The 25452-nt window shown below is 45.8% G+C and overlaps 1 protein-coding gene and 1 pseudogene across 1 annotated transcript; one reads left to right on the plus strand and one right to left on the minus strand.

The window, feature by feature from the left end:
* The first annotated feature begins 6657 nt into the window (after window positions 1–6657).
* Window positions 6658–8792, plus strand: LOC136463244 (L-type lectin-domain containing receptor kinase SIT2-like). The gene has a single exon (XM_066462252.1). It carries the CDS (start codon window positions 6659–6661, stop codon window positions 8672–8674), a length of 2016 nt encoding a protein of 671 aa, XP_066318349.1. The 5' UTR covers window position 6658; the 3' UTR covers window positions 8675–8792.
* Window positions 8793–13632: 4840 nt separating this feature from the next.
* On the minus strand, window positions 13633–24693 carry LOC136465522 (L-type lectin-domain containing receptor kinase SIT2-like; annotated as a pseudogene).
* Window positions 24694–25452: the final 759 nt, after the last annotated feature.

Raw genomic sequence — 25452 nt, forward strand, 5'->3', positions numbered from 1 at the left:
TGGTGTAGCTTGTTTGGATTGGTCAAGGACCGTGTATCCATGATAGTAAGACATGAATATACTTGTACAAACATAACCACTTGTCATATATGGGTGTGGCAAGCCAAGTACTTCATTACGACCAGCCGTGGATTTGGCATGTGGTGTGGCGTGGGGTAGCTAGAATAAGCTAGTACCTCGGCCATCAGTCAAACCATTCATGGGCGTCCTTGGACAGACTTGGGAAATGTTGAGACATCGAGGTATCCTTTATGTATCGAATGGTTGTATGGGCGATATCCCTTTTCTTTGGTGAGATTAATGTGTATCCCTTTTTAGAGTTTCAAACACTATGCTATAAGTTCTATAATTCTAGATACACTACTGCAGAACATCTTTTCTTTGAGTGTCCATTCAGTGAGTGGTGCTGGCGCCTAGTCGATATAAACTGGGATCTTACTGTCCCCCTTCTCGAGAGACTTCTTCGAGAAAGAAACTCTTTTGGTGTGCCAGCTATTTTCATGGGGATTATTGTTGTTTGTCACACCCAATTTTAAGGATAAAATTGAATACACTAAACTCATGTGTGCCCAGGGATCAGTCACACACATAAGTTGACAAATTACAAAAGTATCATCACGGTGTATCTTACATCACGATTAATACCATAACATAGTCTTACACAACACAGCGAAAAATAAAAGAAAGTAGCTCTCTCGTGGAAGCTCCAACACAGGGACAGTCAACTAGTTGACCACAAGCCTAAAAGTTCTCTGGAAACTCCTCATACTCATTGACATCTGTTACCCATCCGGGATTTTATCCAAATATAGAAAGTAAACAAGCGCAAGTACTTCCCGTACTTAACAAGATAACATGGGGTCATAAAAGTTCAAAAAGGATGACTCTGGTTTACTGCGGTTAGCACTTTTAGTAAGTCAGGATTTTTATCATTAACTATTATCAAGTTATGCTTAAGCCCCAATTAAACCCATGTGATCAGATATCAGAATCAATTGTATCATATTATCATCATAGAACATCATAAAGGAGCAACAACAAATAACCAGTTATTCTGTGAGTTTTCTGGGCCACTCATGACCGTGAGCATGGCTGTTATAACAGTTTGTAACCCTCTGTAGAGGTTGTGCACATTCACCGTGAGTCGTGATTCCCATATGCCCGGGTTAATTACTCTCATATCACTGCCAAGGTGAGCGGGCGGGGTACACTATGAAGTCATTCCATAGGTTTCTCTAACAAGTTAGGGCCGCTAGGTTTCCTCGGCAGACAGATGTAGGAACCCCCCTTTCCTATGGCATAGATCCTTCGCGGCTATACACATAAGAACAGGGGCAGTTCTATACCCAACGTGGCAAGCCCCTTTTGCGCCATAAAGGTAACCTCTAACAAGCTAGAAAAGGTCCTATTACTGAGCTAAAGTTAGAGCCATGTGACCCTCACGGTTGCACTGTCAGTCCTAGCTTTTGCCGACAGATAAGTCCTTATGGAGGGCCGAGAGCATCATGATCGAAAGTCATTTGCTTCTTCGCCCTATAATTCAGTTGTTTAAAAATAAATTTTACCTTTTCATTCCATAGAACCATTATTCATTATTTGGATCATGTACAGTTATATTGAGCGCTAGCAAACTACCCATATGCATATAACCCATAGGAGAACAAGAAATAGGATAATCAAACACTAGGATGTCCTTACGGGTATCAAAATTAGAAACATGCAAATGAGTAATTAATAAATGGTGAATAGGACATCAAGGTAGATCCCATGCTATACTTGCCTTAGTTAACAAACTCTTGTTGGTCCTGCTGGTCATCAAAGAACTCTTGGTCACCAACGTTCTCCTCACCGTCTGAATATGACCAACACGGCAACATACAACATTTCAGGAACATTCATGCAAAGCAAACAATCCTATAGTTAGAATAGTACACCAGTAGTACAGAAAACAAATTAAAATGTTTATGAAAAGAATCTATGTCTCGCTACGATCACGTCAACGCGAAGTTCACGAAAATCAGAGCTAAAACGCTAAAGTTATGATTTATATAAGCTTTTCTATAGCAAATTAATTAAGTAAACCTAACCATGAAATTTAAAAATTACAAACTTGGTTAATAGTGGTATTAACACGTAGATTATGCAATTACGAAACTAACTCAATTTGAACGGGTCGATTCAGAGCTAAAACGAAGTTTTTATGAGCAAAACAAATCCAGTGACATTTCTGTAATTAGTATGAACTATTTTCAGATTTAAATCAAATCTGTGATTTTTAAATCGGCCGAGGACTGCGGGTTCAAAATCACAAAACCTAGGGGTCTCTTTAGCAAAAGGACCCACGAAGGGTTATCGGCTATCTAGGGCCGTTGATCAAGTGATGGATGGCTCAGATCAGAACTGAGGGGAGAGAGAGAAGGCAGCGGCCGGAACAGAGGCGCCCGTGGCGGGGCTCCATGGCCGGCGGCGAGGAACTCGTCGGTGCGCGCGGATCACGGCCTATAGGCCACGGTTCGACGAACCAAGGGCACCGAGGGAGAGAGGAGGTGAAGGCGGCCTCGCCCAGGCCGAGAACGGGGCCGAAGGTCACAGCCGAAGCGGTGATGGCCATGGCCGGCGACGAGAGCTCCATGGCGCAAGCTAGGGCCCTAGAGGCCATGAAAATCGAAAATAACAGCACGGGGAGAAGGAGGGGAGCAAGGGGGTCTCACCGTGGGGAAAAACGAGGACGGAGGCGGCTCGGGGATGGCGGACCATGCGGAGGGGCGGACGGCGTCCTTCGGTGCGGCGGTTGCGGCTTTCCGTGTGCTCGGCGAGTGCAAAAACGGAGCGGGGGAGATAGCAGGGAGGGCGGCGAGGGGTTCGGCTCCCTTTTGTAGAGGCTAGGGCGCGGGGGGGGGGGGGCTCCCACGACGCGAGTGGGCGCGGGCGACTGTTGCGGCCTTGACCGCGCGATGCGGGAGGTTGGGGACGACGCTGACGTGCGGGCCCAAGCCGTCAGCGTCAGAGCAGGAGGGGGAGCGCGGCGGCAGTTGCCATGCGGTGCTGGGCCGGCGCCTTGCTGGGCCGCGCGAGGCTGGCGAGGGGCGGAGGGCGCGGCAGCGCGGCTGGGCTGGTGGGCTAGCGTGGAGGAAGAAAAGCCAGCGGGTCGGCGGGGAAGGAAATGGGCCAGCAGGCCAAAATGAGGAAGGGAGGGGAAGAAATGAATTTCCTTTTTCTTTTTCCAAATCAAGTTTCTAAATTCATTTCCAAATGATTTTTATTCCTTTTTAGTTTAAATCAAAATCACTCAACATATTAAATAAAATACTGCAGCATGAGTGTATCAACATGTATCTATCCTTATGATTGATTTTAATTTCACAAAAAATATTATTTTTCTATATTTTAATGCACACATAATTGCATAAATAAATCAAATTTAACTATTTTGAAAGAATGCAAATTCTAGGGTGTTACATTGTTGCTGCATGGTGTATCTGGTCTATGTGAAACGGGATCATCTTTGATGGAAAGACTTTGTCTCTTTGGCGTTGGAAACAGCTGCTTCGTGAAGAGCTTGCTTTAACTGTTCTCAGGTGCAAGTACTCGAAGAAACCTCTTCTTCAGGATTGGCTTCTTGCTTTATAGTTTTCTTTTAGCTTTTGTACAGTTTGTTGTTTTTCCTCTTTTGTATAGACTTATACCTTTTATAAAATCGAGTGCAGTAGGGGTTTTTACCGGTCCTGATTTCCTAAAAAAAAATGATTTCGCGAGACATTGCCCAAATATTAACGCAGGCGGTCACAAAATCCAACCATTTCGTAAAACACATGAGGATATTCGTAGGTGGACATTTTATTTACAGAGGCGGTCAGGATTGCCCATCTCGTAAAATCGATCTACGGAGGCAGGCCTTTTAAGAGGTTCGCCTATAAAAATAGAGGCCGAGACCACCTGGCCCATCTAGGCCCGGTAACAGGTTCATAGTATATATATGTAGAGAAACCATAAGCTTTCTCCTCCCAACCGGCAGACACGGCCACTCCATCTCTCTTCCTCTCCCTCAGCCGAGCACATCCGATCTCTCTTCCTCCCTCTCTCTGCCGACGGCGTGACTCTCGGCGGCGGATCCGGCCAGCGACGGCCGACGACGTGACTCTTGGCCGGTGGCAGCGCGCCACGGGGGGGCGGCGGCGTGGACGTGTGGGCCTAGTGCAGCTCCAGCGGGCGGCGGCACGGATGCGCGGGCTTCTTGCAGCCCCAGCGCTGGCCTTGCGTGGTCCTAGCAAGCGACGGCGTGGCCCTAGCGAGCGGCGATGCGTGATGCAGTGGACATGGCGGCGCAGGCATCGGGCGGCCCCAACGAACGGCAGCGCGGGTCCAGATCCGTCCGCCAACGACAGATCTAGACATTGGGCTCGACCGTGGACCCAGAATGGGTTCGGTGTTGGGCTGTCTTTTTTATTTTTTAAAATTGATTAACCCAGGCAGGCGGCACAAGGACTGCCTATGTTAACCGTGATTAACCCAAGCGGGCACCAAGTCCTCCTGTGTTAATAACCATTAACCCAGGCACTCCATTGTAGGTGCAAGTTGTCCGCCTCACAAAAGCATTTTTGACCGCTTGTGTTAATCTCTGTGCAATAGTGATACGAACCAGTGACAAAGAGGAACTCATGGAAGATCGAGAACCAATTGCTAATTGCTTGCATTTCCTTAAACATGCTATGATTTCCTAGTTTTTAAGGTCACATTTTCATTCTTTAAAATGCCTTTATTCGAAACCAACTACAATCGTTCCCAATGAACAAAATGCATAATCCTTGTTAATACATTGGGTAAGTCCTGTTGAGTACAACTGCACTATGTAATCGTTTAAGTCTTGCAGGTACTGTGGCCCCAACCTATGGTTTCTTCTACGCACCTGAGTCCTCCGAGGACAAGGAGTGGTAGAGGATGGTTTGTTGCGTAGATGCATAGGGAGTGTCACACCCATGCGTTGTATCAAAAACAATGTTGTGTTAGTTAAAGACTTTAACTTGTAACTCTGATATTATGGTGTAATGACTAAGTGTGGAACAAACTTGTTGTAAACTAATGTACTACTTTTAATGTGATGTGAACTTAATGTATGTTGTGATGATCTTTTCTATCCTCGTGATCCTAGATGAAGGTTGGTTGAGTACATCATATGGGTGGTGTACCAGGATGACCGTTTAAGATTGTTATCTAACTAATGGTTATCTAACTTAGTTAGGTAATCTACTTGAGAGGAAGGCGACCCTGACATATGATGTTTTGAATAAACTACAAGCAAGTCATCCAGATAATTGTGCAACAAATTGTATGTTCGGATGCATCATGTCTCTGAATAAATCAATTTCTAGACTTGTATTAAGTTAAACTTTTTTTATGTTTGACTTAATTTATAGAAAAGAGCACATATATTTATATCATCAAATAATGAGTATATTACAAAAATAATTTTTATGGTGTATATAATGATACTAATTAAGTGTTATAAATCCAGACGTCCTTTTCTACAAATTTAGTCAAAAAATATTTGACTTAAGAGAACTCTAAGAATTAATTTATTCAGGAATTGATGGCATGCTAGTGATGTTACATTCGTGGAAAATCTTGAAACGACGGTAGTGATGTTAGGAATTTAGGGAGTTAATTTAAAGACATAGGATGATGGCATGCAAAAGGGAGGGTGCACCTTTTTCAAAGAAGATTATGTGACGACCAAAATTAAACACTAGACTTAAGACTTGATGTGCGTAGAGAAAAAGTTTCCACATGGCCAAAGTTTTCAACAATAGATACGGTAATATCAGTTTCGGTTGTAGACTTTTCGCACCCATAGAACTTTGCAGCAGGTCCTGCTGTGGGCTTTACTAATGATGTGTGAGTGTACTAAGCATGCTCACAAGTCACCGGTCACCGGTCATATTTACTTGTGGACTACATCATACTAGGGGAGAAACTTTTCTAGCCAAATCAAACAACGACAAGACCAGAAGACCTGACAGAAAATTTAGGTATTCAAATGTTGATCAACGATTATACAGGAAACGTCCTGTTACTGGAGACTCCTCGATGAGATCTAGAATGTAGTATTCATAATTTTTTTATTCGATGCTGTTTAGAAGAACGAATATACGTTTTATGTTCTCAGTTTTTAAAATATAATTTTTTAAATTTTTCAAATAACCTTGGATGCGCCCCATGAAATTCTAGAGCTGAAAGAATTATTTAGACAGACAGAAGATTCCAAAGTCTATTTTATCATCTACTACCTATGTCAAACCTTCAATTTCCCGTGGGACTAAATTATAGTAATGGTGTAGATTTCATTACTAAGGTAAGAGGCCATCTTTTCATATCATTTGTTACACGTTGGGCTTGGGTTGGCTGCAGTTCCATGCTATGCATATGTCTCCATGTTAAATAATCTAATCTAGAAGGAATCTGTATAGAGAGAAAACCACGTCTTAGTGAATTTTCTCATTCACACTACCAAGTAGGTACGGCACTTAGAAAAGCCTGCATGATTGTTTAGCTCCTCAGTGAAAATTATAAATTCCTTAGTAGAGGTGGTAAGTTTCAGTACAGCTAGAGTTTGTTGCATCGAGGCAGCTAGCTCCCCTTCTCTTCCCTCGTAGTCGTAGCGATGTTCTTCCTTCTGAAACTGGTGTTGCTTGGGCTTAACTTTGCAACTTCATTTGCAAGTGATAATCCCAAGTTTGCCTACACTGGTTTTTCCAACACTAACCTCGAGCTCGACGGTACGGCCTCCATCACAGGAGACGGCCTACTTGAGCTGACCAATGGCATGGCCATGAGTAAAGGCCATGCTTTCTTTCCAGATCCACTGCACTTCCGCAAATCTCCCAATAGCAGCTCGGTGCAATCCTTCTCCGCCTTCTTTGTATTCGGAATCATCTCGGTCTACAACAACCTTAGCAGCCATGGCCTGGCCATGTTCATTTCGCCAGGCAAGAACTTCTCTGCTGCGACGCCTGTTGGCTACCTGGGTCTCTTCAACGCTCAGAACGACGGCAATGGTACCAACCATGTCTTCGCTCTTGAGCTCGATACCTACCTAAACAGTGAGTTTCAAGACATCAACAACAACCATATTGGCATCAACATCAATGGCCTTCACTCTGTCCAATCCCATGTTGCTGGCTTCTACCATGACAAAAATGGCACATTTGAGTTCGAGGACCTGACCCTTTGTAGCCAAGAGGCGATGCAGGTGTGGGTAGACTACGATAGTGAGAACACAAAGATCAGTTTCACCCTAGCTCCTCTCAATATGGCAAAACCGAAAACTCCAACGGTCTCAACGTCCTACAATCTGTCAACCGTGCTCACAGATGTGGCATACATTGGCTTCTCATCTTCTACAGGAAAGATAAACACAAGACACTATGTGCTTGGTTGGAGCTTTGGCATGAATGGCCCTGCCCCTGCTATCAACACCTCCATTTTGCCAAAGTTGCCGCTTGCACATTCAAAGTCTCACCCTCCGGTCCTGGAGATTGTTTTACCAGTTGCAACAGCTGTGCTTCTTGTCACTGCTGGTGCTATTATTTTCCTATCGGTTGGGAGGCATATCAGGTATGCCGAATTAAGGGAAGACTGGGAGGTCGAATTCGGCCCACATAGGTTCTCATACAAGGACTTGTTTTGCGCAACAGAAGGATTTAGGGACAAAAACCTCCTAGGGACTGGAGGATTCGGAAGGGTATACAAGGGAGTGTTGCCAAGGTCCAACCTGAAGGTAGCTGTGAAGAAAGTATCTCATGATTCAAAACAAGGCATGAAGGAATTCATTGCTGAAGTTGTTAGCATTGGCCGCCTCCAGCACCGTAATCTTGTAAAATTACTTGGGTATTGTCGGCGCAAAGGTGAGCTCCTTTTAGTATATGACTACATGCCCAACAGAAGCCTCGATAAGTATTTGTATGGGGATCAGGTTATGGCCACACTGGATTGGTCTCAAAGGTTTCGCATCATTAAGGGTATAGCATGTAGTTTGCTTTATCTACATGAGGAATGGGAGAAAGTAGTTATTCATCGCGACATCAAGGCAAGCAATGTTCTCCTTGACGATGAGATGAATGGGAGGTTAGGTGATTTTGGTCTTGCAAGATTGTATGACCATGGCGTTGATCCACAAACGACACATGTGGTTGGCACCATAGGCTATCTAGCTCCTGAACTAGCAAGTACAGGCAAGGCCACACCTCTTACAGATGTGTTTGCCTTCGGTGTGTTCATTCTTGAGGTCACATGTGGGCGAAGGCCTGTCAAACATAATGCACAGCATAACCAGATCATGCTCTTTGATTGGGTGTTCCAACATTTGCAGAATGGATCACTCACTGATACAATCGACAATAGGCTCAAAGGGGACTACAGTGTCGATGAGGCATGCTTGGTATTGAAGTTGGGATTGTTATGCTCACACCCATTTGCCAATGCAAGGCCAAGCATGCGGCAAGTCATGCAGTACCTACATGGCGATGTATCACCTCCAGAACTAGCTCCCACCCACCAAAGTTTTGAAGCCTTGGCCTTGATGCAAGAAGATGGGTTCGATCCATACATCATGTCATATCCTTCATCAACTGCAAGCAATGGCACAACAGTTTCGGCCACCATGTCTCAAGGAAGATGATATATGCATGATACTGCGACTGTTTGTGTATATCTTGCCTGTATACAGTAGGAGAACTAGCTTTGTTTTAGTTACAGTGCCTCCCCGTTTAGAGGGACAGGTAAACCGTGATGTAACTTTTTTTTGAACTGGTGATCTAAATTTTTCATCATCATCCTAACTATGTTCCTATAATATTCAAGGGTCAAATTGGGCAATGCTACGGTACCCCCATTAGCTGCTAGGAGGTAATACTTCAAACTAAGCTAGGCCATTGATTTTTTTTTTAGATTTTTAAATTAATTAATTAACCTAAAAAAAGAAAAAAATTCTCAAACCCCCTAAAAATCACAGGAGATACAAGCGCATGTGGCCCCTCCTTGCCGCAATCTTTTTTTTTTCTGCAACCTTCCTTTTTCTATTCCGTAACTGTGCGTAATTGTTTTGTCCTACAAAAATTGCGCATAGATCAAAATATGAATTCGAACAATCCATTTTTAATTCACGTACTCAACTAAAAATATATTATTATATACATAAAGAACATCAACATCTAACACGCTAAATGAGCCGTGAACTTTGGCGATCTAAAACATGTTACACGCTAGCACGTTACATATTTAAGTGTTTTTTATAGGTACATATTTAAGTGTTTATATTATGCTAACTCGATTAAAACTACATTATATAAAAGGGATAAGCACAAAAAGATTAAGCATGCAGATACGTGTATTTTAGCAAGTGACGTACATGCAAACGTATGTGAAAAGAAATAGTTACAAAAAATGTTTAAAAATAATCTTAGCATGATATGTCACGTTGCCACAAACAAAGGAACATTAGTTTGTTGATTACAATTTAGATCATGCATGCAAGCTAGATCTAATAGGATATGGAATTAGATCTAATTGGAAAATATTTTCCTTCTCCTTCTATTACCTCCTAGAAGGTAATATGTGAAAAAAAAATCATCTAGATCGACGGCTCACGGTCATTTGGAGGTACCGCAGCAAAGCCCGGTGAAATTAATATTGCCACATCTAGGTTGAGGTTTTATAGATATATACTATACTCCAGATCCATGGATCACTATCGGATCCAAACCCAGCATCACTATCACATTTTGCAGAGGGTACGTGAGTAGTGATGGGCTTGTCTATTACTACCGGTTCCTAGATCCGCCTGTGATAGGAAAATATCACTGCCGAGTCAAGGCTATCCCGATAGTGAGAGTATGATACTCACTATTGGGTCAATGGCCTCAACTAGATAGTGACCTTTGTTTCCTAATTTTCCTATATGTTTTATTATTATATTTAAATAGATGTTATTATGGTACTCTAATGTTTTGTATTTGGTATTACTAATGGATCACAGATCTTATTGCCATCAAGATTATATTATAATTATAGCTAGTTGGAACCTCCATCACATTATACGATAATATATATCGTAGGAAAGCCAAAACGACCTATAAATTAGGATGGATGGAGTATGAACTAAAAATTAGTTCAGGTTTTACTTGAACTGGAACTAAATTTATCCAAACAGACTCTAAAAATTAAGTCACCAGGGGCCCACAATCAAAGACGACAGAAGAATTGCTATATGATGATGACTCGATCGGCAGAAGAAACTAGAACATAACGAAAGCACTGTTTTCATGGAAAATTTGAAGCGACGGTAGTGATGACATGAGATTAGATAATATTTTATAAAATATAAGAGAACTTGCAAAAGGGAGGTCTACTTTCAAACAAGATTAGTTGAGGATGAAAAGAAATTAAAACTAGACAGAAGACTTTATGTGCGTTGATTACGAACTGGAGGAAATTTCCAGAGGGGCAAAGTTTACATTTACAACAATAAGTCATAGATAGGAGTATTTCGGTTTTTCCCTCGTGGACCTTCCCATCAATAAATAGGACTTTTCAGGTCCGGCTGTAGACTAATTATGTTCTCTGTCTGGCGTATACAACAAGGGTAGAATTGAAACTGCTTTATACGAGTCAAATAATGTGATGAGACTTACGGGCTGTTTCGTTGCCCGCCAGTGCACGCCACGCTGCACTTGTGGCGATTTTGAAGTTGTGGCGCAAAAATGGCCGCCACACTTTGTTATGAGATTACATTCAATTTGCACTGTAAATTTCAGTAGCTGCCTATGCGTATTTATCAACCAAACGGCCACATCGATATCTGTGGCTGCTAGACTTTGTGGCATGGCGTACCATGACCGGAAACCAAGAGCCCTCTTAGAAGACAAGAGAGATGACTCAGCAAAGAGCGAGAGAGTCGCATTTCAAACTTGATGATGTGAGTAGACAACGACGAAAAAGAGAAAGAAGTCCCACTTGCCATAGTCTTCAACCACAGATATGGTTTTCTGCTATAGACCCACCAATAGGTCTTTTGCAAGCTTGACTAATAAAGTTCTTTTAGGTATCTAAGAAGGAATCTGTGCTAAACACTGAAAAGGTTGGTGGATGCTAAGCCCCCTACCTCTGCCACTGCTAGATAGGAAAATTTTCAAAAAATAAAGACACTGAAAAGGTATTTTCCACAGAGCCAAAGTTTTGAACAAGTCTGGTATATTCACGCTTTCCCTCATAAACTTTTGCCACCAAAAATCACTAATAATACAAAAATGATTTTGAGGGGTGCCCCTTTTTCAGAGGAGGCTCTATAAAAACCTCCTATAAAACTAGTTTTAGAGATGGTCCGCCTTTAGAATCGATTTCCCGAGGTGGTCGGTGTTTCCGGCTGCCTCTAGGCATAGCTTCCATTTTCAAAGGCGGATGGTATTATGGGGCACCTCTCGTACGGTTGGAAAATCTAATGGCCTAAAAATAGTTGCAGTATGAAAAAATATAATTTGTCCAAACAAAATCAAATGGAGATGAACTTTATACCAAAATTCTAGAGCTCAAAGAGATCTGCAACTTTGTAGTTGAAATTTTTTATTTTAGATATTTTATGGTCCCAAAGATATGTTTTTATTTCTTGGTTGTGATTCAAAATTTGATTTTTTTTTGAACGATTCCAGATATAGATACACCGTACACTATAGTTGCAGTGCTTGACAAGATCTAAAATTTTGTAACTAAACCTCTTTTTCATTTGAAATATTTTAGTAGGCAAAATATTCAATACAAGATTCATAGAAGTTAATATAAAATGACTATTCCACACTTAATTACAAGTAACTTTGTGGTGTAATGGTAGGGAAGGCTCATGTAGAATAATAGATTTTGAGCTTGAATGCTGTGGTAAAAAAATGTTATTTTTTAACGTCCGGTCTTTATTTTCTACAAAGATTTATTTTTTGAGACAGGCTATGTTATCAACCGTCTACAGAAATTCATTTCTAGCTGGAATAGAAACCGATTCGCTTCCGTAGTAGCGAATAGGAACTTTTCAGGTCCCGCTGTACACTTGACTAATGAAGCTCGCTCGTGTATACAAGGGAAAGTGTACGCATGCTCACCACTAGTAGTGAGATGTACTACACACGAGGGTAGAAACTTTTTTAAACGAGCCAAACAACGACGAGAGACTAAATTAAAAGGCAAGAGAAAAGACTTGGCACGGAGAGAGTCTCCATTCAAACAGCACTACGTATGTGGCTACGAAAATGAAAGACTAGACAGAAGACTTGATGTGCGTATAGACCACGCACTAGAGAAGAAATTTGCTCAAGGCCAGACTTTTCAACAACAACAGATACGATATGTCGATTTCCAGACTTGACTATTGAAGTTCTTTAGTAAACAAGTAGTGGATGTGTAAAGCAGGAAATGGGCACTAAACATGCATGCTCACCAAGTCATCACTAGCAGTAGTGGATGTGTATATAGCAAAGGAGCTAGGGAAGGAACTTTTGTTAACTAGTCAGAGAGGATGACGATAGTACAGAGACCACACAAGACAATTATAGTGGAAACTTCGTGGTACTGGAAATAAGAGAGTTGTGATAGCGACTACCGTGGCATTTGTTTTCTTATACTATGTGTAGTCCCTTGCTCCTCGAAAGAATGCAACTATGGTATCGACCCATTCATGTTAAAACAGTCCAAGTTGATTAAGTTTATAGTGAAATAATAGTATTCACATTTATGTCTCCAAATCGGTATATTAGGAAAGTATATTTCATAATGGATCTAATGATATTTATTTTATATCATAAATGTTAGAGTTTTTTTATATAAAATTTGGTCAAACTTAACAACATGTGGTTTCTCAAAATGCGAGAATTGCATTCTTTTGTGAACGGATGGAGTACCAGTGACGGATTGAGAAATTACTGCTCTCTCCGTCCCTTTTTGTCCGTTCTCACTCCTCGAGAAATTAAATATACTCAACTTTGACCAAAATATATACAGAAAACTATTAATATTTATGATACATAATTAGTGTCATTAGATAGATCGTTGAATGTATTTTCATAAAAAAACTTGTTTGGAGATACAAATGTTGCTATTAAATTCTACAAACTTAGTTAATTTAAGAAAGTTTGACCAACACGCTTCTCGTGACAAGAGATTAGGATTTGGGTGAAGCTAGCCGCAAATCCTATTAGCAAAGTGATTGTCACTCTCTCACAACCCTACTTGACCCTGTTAGACCCTCTAATTCTTTCCATATACAAGAATCTAGTACAATAAAACTGTCTAGCCTAATCCTCTTAAGCGCGCTTCTAATTACTGCTTAGAAGTCTTGGGTTAGATCCTTGTATTGGCTTAGTTGATGTCTATGGCCGCTATCCCTTGTATATATAGTCCCCCAAAGGCCTCATACATCGGAGTTGGAGTCCACTCAAGTCCTAACGGAACTTAAAGTGTCCTAGTAGAACTAGAAGTCCTAGTAGGATACCTTTCTTGAGTCCTATTACAAGTAAGATTTAAGTCACCTTATACAACAATAATTAAACAAGACAATGATGAGAATATTGATCAAATTATTCAAAAACAGCATAAATTTCATCGTCCTCCAGAGAGGTCCGACATTGTACCGAAGCTTGACGTGAGCTGTGGATATGACATCACACTTGGACTAAACGCATTGCTTTGCATCACTCTCACCACGTTGATGTTCAACTTGGTTGGAGTCAGCACAGGAAGTGGCATGTCACCATCCAGGTATTCCATTATTTTGCGCATGCTTGGTCTATAACAAGGAAATGGATGCAAGCACAAAAGTCCTATCTTTAGCACGGTGCATGCCTCGTCAGCGTTGTAGCCATCATCATCTAGGACCCTCCTATCCACTGTTTTTGTAACCGATCCATTCTTCCAATGCTCAAGAACCCAATCGACCAAGAAAAACTGATGGTCGTCTCCCTCGGTGCTTGTGCTTTGCATCATTGGTCTTTTGCCACAGGTGACCTCGAGAAGGAACATGCCGAAGGCGAACACGTCGGTGTGAGTGGAAGCCTTGCCCGTGCGTACCAATTCAGGAGCCAGGTACCCCATGGTGCCGACCATATGTGTTGTCTGTGGGTCCGTGCCATGATCATACAACCTTGCAAGACCAAAGTCACCAAGCCGCCCGTTCATTTCATGGTCCAGGAGAACATTGCTTGCCTTGATGTCTCGGTGGATCACAACCTTGTCCCACTTCTCATGAAGGTAGAGCAAGGCAGAGGCAATTCCTTTGATCACCTGAAACCTCTGGGACCAATTCAAAGTTGGCTTGTTATTACGGTTGCAATGGATGTATTTATCAAGGCTGCCATTTGCCATGTAGTCATACACTAGAAACAGCTCGCCTTTCCTCCGGCAGTAGCCAAGTAACTGCACAAGGTTGCGATGCCGAAGCTTGCCGATGCTGACAACCTCAGAGATGAACTCTCTCATTCCTTGCCTCGACTCGTGAGACATGCTCTTCACAGCAATATCCATGTTGTTACTAGATCCTGGCACTGGGAGCACTCCTTTGTATACCTTCTCCAAGTAGGTGTTTCCTTTTAAATCCACTTGTAGCACGCCACAGTTCCTTGTAGGAGAACCGGTGTGGACCGAACTCAGCCTCCCAATCCTCTCGCACCTCAGCATACCTTCGTCTCCTTAGCACAAGCATGGCAATCACAGTGCCCAGTGTTAGAATGAACACGGCAGTAGCTACTGGCAGGATGATCTCCAACAGCTTGGAACGATGCTTGGGGCCAACATGGGGTAACTTTGGCAGCTTGGATACATCAATTGGTGGAGCTGGTCTGTTCATCCCGAAGCTCCAGCCAAGCACGTAGTCACGCACGTTAATAGGCCCAGGTGTGGCAGAGAAGCCAATGTACGCTGGGTCTTCCAGCACTGCCGAGAGGTCGTAGGTTGCACACAGCGATTTTTTTTTAATTTTAACCTTTTTTTTTAATATAATTTTAAATCTAACACTGTCGGTTTTTTTAAACTAACACTTTTGGCCGCGCCTATTGCCCTGGCGCAGCCAAATGCCTGTGCCGCGCCATGCATGGCGGCGCGGCAGAGGCCTTACGTGGCGGCGACCATCACCGCTGACCGCTGACGTGGCAAGGCTCTGCCGCGCCACCGATCTTGGCGCGGCAGTGTCGCGCCCTGATCCGTGGCGCGGCAGAGCCGGGTATAACCACGCGGCCAGTCCCGCTGCCCGAGCAAGGTCGTGTAGGCGTCACTCCCGCGCCCGTCCGTCGCCACCGCGGCCGCCCGTCGCCAACCACGCCGGCCGCCGCGCCACGAACGACGGCAGCCCCAACCGCCGGTCCTCCATTGCCGCCTCCCTCTCTTCCCTTCCATTCTTCGGCCGTCTCCATCCCTCCTTGTCCTCGTTTAAGGTTCTGACGCATATTTTATTTTCGTTTGAATGTTGGATATGATATTATGAATGGAGTTAAGGTTAGCAGAAAAATTATGTTTGGGAACTATGGTGAAGATATAAGTTTGAGTTTGTCAATGTTAAGGTTAATTATTTAGTTAGAAGTATGTTTGCCATGTATTTTTTTGTTGCTATAATTGTTGTTTATAATATTTTAGTTCCATTGCAAATGATTACATTTTTCATTAATTTGCGTTGTTTTGATTGATGTTTAATTTGAACCATTTTATTAGATGGAAGACATGTTTCGGGAGCAGTTATGGCGAAAATGGGGTCGTCCTAGAGAAATGTACCCCAACGAGTCTAGCAAAGATGCCCCCGTCCCTTCTGAACTCCCTGTCCCTAATTATGACTGTGGTCATCCGGCCGACGTGTTTCAATCGAGACATCCGGACACAGCGGCTCGTTGCTTCTACACGTGCAGTCGTTTTAATGTAAGTAATTATTTCCGTATATTTTTCTTTTCATTTGTATTACTAACTTACTAATATTTTGTTGAATTTTTGTTGTGTAGGACCATGAGAGGTACTTTTTCTTTCAGTGGATCGACGGTGCAGACAAGTTTGACCCCAGGTACCTCCTTTTCAACGATTGGTGGAGAGGGCGACATCTACGAGAGCACTTCGAGCGGTGGGTTCCACCTCCCCCTAACCCCCCTCCAATGACGGCTAAGGGAAGCACTTAGCCGCAGTTAGATGACTCGAGGAACCTCCTCTGTGCCATTGCCAAGACCGAGCTGTGATAAACCCTGACAATACGTTGGAGTTTGTATGTCCAAACAAGCATGAAGTAAGTGCAAAGTGTATGTGTTGAAATGTTGAGCTATATGTGTCATGTACTAATGCCACGTTATTTAGGTGTATTCAATGGCAAAGTGTCGTTTCAAGGAGTGGTTGTATGGTCCTAAGAACAAATGGCCGGAAGAATCTCCAAAAGCAAAACAAAAGAAGCTAGATGAGCATAGAAAGCGAGCTGGTCGCACCGTTGAATCACCGATTGTGGTGTCTGATGAGGGGGACGAGGAGGAGGACGACACTGCAAGACTGAGCGAGCTCATCGCTCTAGCAGAGGCGGGCTTGCCGGCGGAGGAGGCTGAGGACGACACTGCCAGACTGAGCAAGCTCATTGCTCTAGCAGAGGCGGGCTTGCTGGCGGAGGAGGCTGAGGATGACACTACCAGACTGAGCGAGCTCATCGCTCTAGCAGAGGCGGGCTTGCAGGCAGAGGAGGATGACGACGCGTTTTTCACTCAAGCCGCAGAGGCCGCAGATGAAGTGGAGGCCGCTTACTACAGGCGAAAGGCATATCAGCGCAATGCAGGTGACCCTAGCCACAGCAACAGGGTTGTGGTTGTGGATTGGTACTCGGATGACGAGTTGCTGACTCAATATGTTTCTGACTGAGAGTTTTTTATTGCGACATCTGTTAGTTCCATGCATTATTAATGATCAATGTAGCGGTGTAGTAGAAATTCTATTGTGTTGTCTTATATTCGATTTGAACTACTGATGTATTGTACCCATGTATCATATACTCGAATTACCCATGATCGATCTTAAGTGATCACAACTGTTTGTATCATGCATTCAAAATTTATAAAACGAACATAATCATTTGCCGCGCCGTAGCCCGGCTTCAGTTGCCACATAGGATGGTTCTACCACGCCATAGGCCACGGCGGTCTGTGCCGCGCCATAGTACATGGCGCGTCAGTGACGCGGTCCGCCAACGGCTAGCCAGCAACAATTTAGTTGTTGTCGGTGTTGTGCTAAACTACAAGTGCTGTACAAAACGAACATGAAGCTAATAAATGGACGACGAGTTGGCACATAATATTTTCATTTGTTTATGAGTACAAGTTTTCAACGATAATATTCGTTTAATATAAGTTCGACGTAATGAATTAAGTCCCACAAATGTAAGGATCTGTAACAACCCAAAAATCCACACACTAAAAATACCAACTACAAAATTTTTCTTAGAACTCCCATGTGATGATGAGTGTCATGTATAGAAACCCAACCTAAGAGATGCATTAGGTCTAACCCCAACCCAAGTTAACACATAAGCATGGCATGTCATTTGTTAATTGTGTTTGTTTAAATGGAAAACAAATAAAGTATTGCATACATTGTTAAATCAAATTATGATCTGGAATTCTATTTGCTTTATGTTATGCTTGCACCAATTTGGAATTCAAGTTCTAGAACCAAATTTGAATTCGAACAAAAGAGAAGAAATGAAAAACAAAATAGAAAAGGAGAAGAGAAAGAATGTAGGCCTCGCAAGCCGCCTCGGCCTGCTCGGACCGCGCCAGCCAGCTAGCCCAACCGGCCTGCCAACCCCTCCCGTCGTCCCAGCATGTGCGTGGCCCATGAACTGGCCCAGCGCGTCGCCCACGCTCACGCACCCGTCTGCCTCGCTCACAGCCACTGCCTGCTAGACCCCGCATGTCAGCCAACCACGGCTACAGTGTCATCTTCCTCACCCACGCCTCAACCGCCTATGCGACTGGCGCCCGACAGCGGTGGTAGGGGCGGGCCAGGGGGTCACGCCCGGGGCATGGCCTTGTCCCCTTGGCGCCGCGCCCACGCAACCACGCACGGCCGTTGGATGGGATGCACGCCTCCGATCCTCCTCAATCTCTAGCCGTCGAACGCCAGGCTCCATGGCCGAGTTCGGCTATAAGAGCCCCAATCCCGGTTGCCCTAGCATTCGTCCCATCGCCTCGCCGCCACTTGGTGGCCAACCACTTCACACCGAGAGTAGAAGGCTGAGGAGGAGTTCGAGAGAGGAGAACGGAGCCACTGCTGAGAGGAGGACCGGGAGCACGCCGGAGTTTGGAGCACCGCCGCGGATCAAGCCAGAGCGGACGACACTACACGGCACTGCTTCCGGAGCTACACGGCCGCAACTCATCACTACACCGCCATCCTCTCTTCCACAGCACCCACGGTAAGCCCTCGATTCTTCCCCTGTTCGCCACCGGACCCTGCTACTTTGGCCATGGCGCACCATACCGTGAGCGCATAGGCCAAGGCCATCCCCGGTCTCTAGGCACACAAGCACAGCGCACTCATGTGCACGTCGCGACCACCCCCGAGCCCTTGAACGCTGTAGACTTCTCCAAGTCCCTCGGACGCCATAGCCGAGCACGCATGCCACGCTCACGACGTCGCCGTCATGGCGCAGCCACCACCGGAGCACCAGACCACCTCCGAGCACCAGACCACCTCCGAGCACCAGACCACCAATCCGAGCACTAGACCACCAGTCCGAGCACCAGACCACCGGTCCGAGCACCCGACCACCGGTCCGAGCACCAGACCACCGGCCAGAGCACCGACCACCGTGGCCAGAACTACTGGGAGCGCCTGGCGGCTCCTTGACTCGCCCGTCCTGTTCGCTGAAGCCACGGATAACTCACGCGCACGCCGTGACCACCCCGCTGGAGCCCCATAGTGACCCGTGCGCCTCGCCGTCGTCACCATGTCGCCATGACCGCCGGGAAGACCCTACCAGCCACCTGGAAACCGGAAGTCCTGCCCAGAGCTCTAGACGCCCTCGCCGCGTCCGCACGGATCCGTAGGAGCCTACACTCCCCACTATGATGCCCCTCCGAGGCCATAGCCCCCACACCGACGCCGCCGCCGTGATCGGAAGACCGTCGCCGTGGCCAAAGCCACCGGAGGCCCTGGAGGATCCCTCGACCAGCCCAACATGCCCGCTGGAGCAATGTGACGCCCACGCGCACCACATTACCGGCCAATGCCGCTGCACCCGCGCTATTCCCACACGCCGGTTGTGCTCGAGTCGCCGTTCGCCGTGACCAGTGACTTAGGAAGCACCATCCGTCGCCCTGACCCCACCGTTGCAGTCGCCATGGCGCGGGGAGGCTTTTCCCCACCTCAAGTGGATGCCTGTGCCGTTGCGGGAGCTCGCCGGTGAGCACGTCGCCGGCGGGAGCGCGTCGTGGAAGAAACAGAGGAGAAGGGGTGAGTTGAGCAGCGTAGCCCTACACCCGATGCACATGAGCTGAGCCGAGGGGAAATGGCAATGGACTCGGTCCACCATGGACCCTGCTTTGGGTCCATGGACCGTGAACTTGGGTCCACCGTGAGCCGCGCTCACGCCCACAGCCAGGAAACGAAGCCCAGTAAGAGCCCAACTGTGCCACGTGGCCACGCCACAGCACGCCACGTGTCCGGGTCAGCCCGGCCCAGACCGGCCCTAATCCAGCCCTGTCCAGGCCCAGTTTGAACCCGGCCCGTATTGACCGTTGACCGGTCAATGTTGACCGTTGACCTGGTCCCACATGTCAGTGACACGAACACTCTAGACCCACACGTCAGACGCTGACGTCAGCTGGGCCCCCACCTGGCAGTATCAGAACTGGGACGATGACATCGTGCTGACGTCATGCTAACATCATCATGCCACGTGGACCCGTCACTGCGTGACACGTGTCAGCCCAAGATTAATTCAGCCTTTTCCATTTTCAGAAATGATTTAAACTTCGGAAATTCATAACTAATTCATATGACCTCAGAAAAAATACGAAACCAGGACCAAAATTCATCTAAAATCAGGCTCTACGCAATGAACCCATGTTTGAGTGCATTTGGCTCTTTTGAACTTTCCTTGCATCTTTGTGCTATTCTATAGACGTCGCTAACGCGATTGAAATGCGATCGTTTGCAGACTCAGAGGAGAATCAGACGGACGAGGACCGAGAGTACCGTGAGGAGTACGGAGACGACTACACTGAAGGTGCCACATCCCACCCAATCTCGTAGCACCCATTACGCATGGCTAACATAGAGCTGCTATTGCTTTACTTTACTGTTATAATCACACTATAATAGGACTTGCATGGTAGTATGCTTACTTGATGGCCTATACCTTGACGCAACCTTACCCCTGCTCACCCTGCTGTTAGGCTAGACACACGCTTGCTGATATATTTCATTGCTTATTACTTCTACTACGCTTACACTACATTGATGCGTGGTGGCAACTGGTGTTACCTGGACTATGGGGAGAGTGCTGCGTGTGTGACTTGGGTGCGTGGAGGGTAAGGGTTGTGTCGACCGAGCTGGAATAACGACAAGCCTGGGGCGAGTCTTGCCATGTGGTGCTACCTGGGCACTTGGATATGGATACCTGTGGCGGGTAAATGGTAATTGGAGGAGGCCTTGGGTGTGAACCTCGGGTAGGTGGAGCCCAGGGTGGAGGTGCTGTGGTGGCACGGTAATTGGAAACCCTGATGAAGACATTCTGGCTTGGTCATCCCTAAGGACTTACTAGTACTCAGATTCACCGGAAAACCTTACATCCCACTCGCCCTATATGGTGCGGGACGGTCAGACTACTTGGTAGAGCGGTGCCACTACTGCTAGGCGAACGTGTGCAAGGAGGTACAGGGTGCGCGATTTCCCCCCCCCCCCCCCACACCCTACCGAGACTTTAGGAGGCCTTGTGGACCTGGCTCCTAACATCCGGAGGGCCCCGGCTCTGTCTACGACTCACAGTATCAGCCATCCCAGACTAGACTTGGGATGTTCTAGGGCTGAGAGATAGGGTGGCATCGTTCTAGGCTAGCAAGCGGCCGGAATCTGCCTAGACGGGGCACCGTCGAGGATGGCTATCTTGTGGGTATGTGAAAGCTCTGCAGAGTGTATGGTTGATCGATCGATACATATGCCGACTTGTCGGCTATGGACCTTTCCTGGGTTTCGCTTAAACTAGATAGGAGATGAGTCCTTCTTTTCTCCCCCTGGGAGTGAGTGTTCGGTCGTAGCCAAGGGCTACGGGCCTTGAGACAGTGCCGAGAGGGAGTTGGCCTGTCGACTGAGCGATGGTGTGGAGATGATGTAGGATGGTATGATGGAAATATGGTGATGGTGTGGAGATGGTATTTCGATCCCAGGATCGAAACCTGGCTCTGGACGGGAATAGGGTGGAATGTGTGTGGGAATGGTGATAAAACTTGACCAACTATTATTATATACTTGATATGCTATAATATAGGAAACCCCAGCCCTATAGGTTCCTTTTGATTATATCCAACTTGCATTCAATTTCCACAAAGCAATGCTCATAGGGTTGGGAGTGGCCAGTACAAATCGTACTGATAAATTTTGGCATACAGGTTCTACTGAGGAGTATAGCTCCGAGGAGTTTGACGGATGAGGGGTTCGTGCCTACGCTCGAGTTTTGGCGATCTTATCTTCAAGCTGTTCTGATTGAATGCTACTTTTGATTCCGCCAATGTGGCGATGTAATAATTCCGCACTATTTGTACTCTGATATTATCGTTGTATGGACGTGATATTCGACTGGAATTTGGGTAATATGATCTACAACAGTCATATTACACTTCGACTCTATGGATTTCCCTGCGCAGAAATCGGGATCGTTTCAGGATCCCTTGAACGCCTCTTGGAAACCTCGTCGTCCAGTAGAAGAAGGGGGTCGTCGTACTCCACATTAAGAAGGGGGTACAGCTGGTGCGGCGTAGGAGGGGCCATCCTGTTACAAAATGATAAACAAAGGGTTAGAGTATTTAAATTAATATTTTTCAGATAAACATTATGTACCATAGCACAATTTGAACTACTTGTTATGTAATCACCTGTTGTAGAGACCGGTATCACAAACTGCCATATCCGTCATGCTGACATCCCTATAGTTCAGAACGCCCCTAAAAGGTACGTTTTTTGGACCTTAGTTGCTCAAGCTCAGTCACTGTGTAAGGTGATGGTGGAACATACTGCTGCGCTTCGCTAATTCTAGCCCATGAATCATAGGGGTTATCATCTGCAGCCAAATTTGTGACTAGTCTACCCTGAACATGGACACCATGTAAAACCTCGGTTTGTACTGGTAATGGCATAGTATGAACCGGTACTGGCATGGCATTAGCCGGTGTTGCCACAGCATCTGTACCTCCTTGGTCATCATCAAAATCGTCTGAATCACTGCTAACTACATCACCGATCCTGTCCTCCTCCTCCTACTCCTCCTCTTCCCGTTCAAACTCATTCACATCGAAGTCATTGCTTATACAGCCTACTATAGTTGAATGAAACTGCTCCTACGTCAACTGACCGTCCAAATCCATGTTATCCTGAGTTGCTTCCCCTTCGACACCTAATTCTTGTTCATTGCCTCCAAAACCATCAATGGACGGGCCGTCCTGCACACCATGCATCCTGTACCCATTCTCCACCACCACCTCAGCCATGGGCACATTGGAACCTTGGAGAACCCTAGTGTAGCAGGACCAGTGAGCAGGGTCGCGTAAGGGCATGAGGACATAGTGTGCCCTAGTCTTTCCAGTATCAAACCTCCCCTTGAGTGTGAAATCACCCCCAAACTTTGTATTCAAACGGATACAAAGGTCGTTGAAGCTAGGAGGTTCATCAAACCATTCCAATTCTTCTTTCATATCCTCAAACATACCATCTTCTCTCATAACACTTCCTCCAAACAAAACTCTAACACAACAATCCATCTGCAAAAGCATTTCAAGAAACTTCATCAAGTCGTCGAAATCATCGTACATAATGTCCATACTAACATTATTATATTTTCTAACTATAACTATACTAACTAATCAAATATTAACATCTATACAAGGCTAACTACAACAACTTATTAGACTAAATCCAATGTACAACTAGAGTAAATAACTGTACTAACTAACCTACCTTACTTTACTACCTATACTAACTTATTATATTACGTATACTAACTAAACTAACTAACTTTACTAACTATATTAGCTATACTTTGATAATTTTACTAACTTTATTAACTGTGATAACTATATTAGTGGAGTACCTCGCTGCAGCACCTAGGCGGACAGCCGCCCTGCGTGACCGGAGGTTCTGGTCGGAGGGGGAGGCGCGCCTGCGTGCGGGCGCGGTGGCTGCACCGGGCGGCCGGCGGCCTGGCTGGTGCGGCTCGCTTACTGCCTCGGCTGGCTTGCTGGCGTGGGCGGACGCAGCCGCGGCGGACGGCGTCCTCGGCGGCGGGCAGGCGCGGGCGAAGGCGGGCGCGGCGGCACTGCCTTGCTGCGTTTCTCGCGGAACGCTGACTGCTCGGGCAAGAGGCCGCGGTGGTGGTTATACCTGGCTCTGCCGCGCCACGGATCAGGGCGCGGCACTGCCGCGCCAAGATCGGTGTCGCGGCAGAGCCTTGCCACGTCAGCGGTCAGCGGTGATGGTCGCCGCCACGTAAGGCCTCTGCCGCGCCGCCATGCATGGCGCGGCACAGGCATTTGGCCGCGTCAGGGCAATAGGCGTGGCCAAAAGTGTTAGTTTTAAAAAAACCGACAATATTAGATTTAAAATTATATTCAAAACGGCGCGGCACAGGCATTTGGCCGCGTCAGGGCAATAGGCGTGGCCAAAAGTGTTAGTTTTAAAAAAAACCGACAATATTAGATTTAAAATTATATTCAAAAAAGGGTTAAAATTAAAAAAAATCCAGACAGCAGTGGCCTGGAAGGTTTGGCCACTCCGAGTTCAGCTAGTGTCACGTTGATCTGCGTGGTCGCTTCATCGCAGTCCACCCACAGTTGCATTTCCATGTGGTCATTCAGCGTCAAGTTCTTGAAACCACCACCACTCTCGTCGTCGTAGAAGCCGGCGACCGCAGAAGACCGGGAGGTGACACCGTTGATGTCAATGCCAACATGGTTGTCGTTGATGTCGTGGAGCTCGCTGTTTTGGTACGTGTCGAGCTCGACCGCGAAGATGCGGTTGCTCGGCTTGCCATTGTTCTTGCTGTTTAGGAGGCCGTAGTACATCCCTGGCGTAGCCTCAGTGAAACTATTGTTGGCGGGTGCGATGAAGAAGGCCATCCCGTCGTCGCTCAGCAGAGGGTATGTGTTGACGATGCTGAAGACAAAGCAGGCTGAAAAGGATTGCACTTTGCCGCTGGGTGTCTTGCGAAAATGAAGAGGGGTGGGGTACATGCATGGCGTGGCCTTTGAGGTAGGTTGCGCCACTGGACAGATCAAGGAGGCCGCTTTGTGTGACCATGGCAGTGCCCTGAAGGTTGAGGCTGGATTGGGTGAAGCCGGTGAAGACAAATTGGTCGTCTCCAGTGGCGGCCAAAGTTGCAATTGTTGCGAGGCCTAACAAGAGCAAGAGGATGAGATGATGATGAACCGGCGCAAGCAGCATCAGCCGAAGGGGGCTTGGAACTTGCATGCTGCAACAGCTCGGCAAATATGCCGGGACAAGATGATATCATTAGATCTTGACAAGTCTCATGATTTTTAGACTTCGTTTGCTTTTTTTAGAATTTAAAAATCATTCGGCCATACATTCGTGGTCATGTTTTCTGAACAATATGCTCGAATTTTTTTTTCATTTCTCTGGTAAGGCCTCACACCGGACTCAATAACGTGAATATCATTTTCCACTCATTTTATTCCATTATTTGAGTCACTTGCAGTTGAAATTTGACTTATACCAAAAAAAATTCCTTGAAATAAAATAAATTAATTAAATATAGCAAACGGTTTCAGAAATATATCAAATCTTAACATGGAGTACCACATATTGTATGTAGAGAGTAGAAAAAGTTTCAATGGCAGAAGAGGAAAAAAAGTTTATGCTTTGCCGAGTGTCTATAAAAAATAGTCGGCAAACTTATAATTTTGCCGAATGCTGGGGAAAAACACTCGACAACTTTAGGCTTTGTCGAGTGCCTATAAAAAACACTCGGCAAACTTATAATTTTGCCGAGTGCTGGGGAAAAACACTCGGCAAAGTAGCACTTTTGCTAACGGCCAGCACGCCGTCAAATGGCCGTCACACGTGCCGGTCACGTGATAGTATTTTGCCGAGTGTCAATTCATTGCCGAGTGTCGTCTTGTTTTTTACCAAGTGTCTGATATACTACACTCGGCAAATCGGGTTTTTTACTGAGTGCAATAT

Source organism: Miscanthus floridulus, chromosome 7 (assembly GCF_019320115.1).
Source record: "Miscanthus floridulus cultivar M001 chromosome 7, ASM1932011v1, whole genome shotgun sequence".
NCBI classification, from domain to species: domain Eukaryota; kingdom Viridiplantae; phylum Streptophyta; class Magnoliopsida; order Poales; family Poaceae; genus Miscanthus; species Miscanthus floridulus.

Bases quoted from the DNA above. Each gene is read 5' to 3' on its own strand.
- LOC136463244 (XM_066462252.1), top strand. From the start codon at position 6,659: ATGTTCTTCCTTCTGAAACTGGTGTTGCTTGGGCTTAACTTTGCAACT.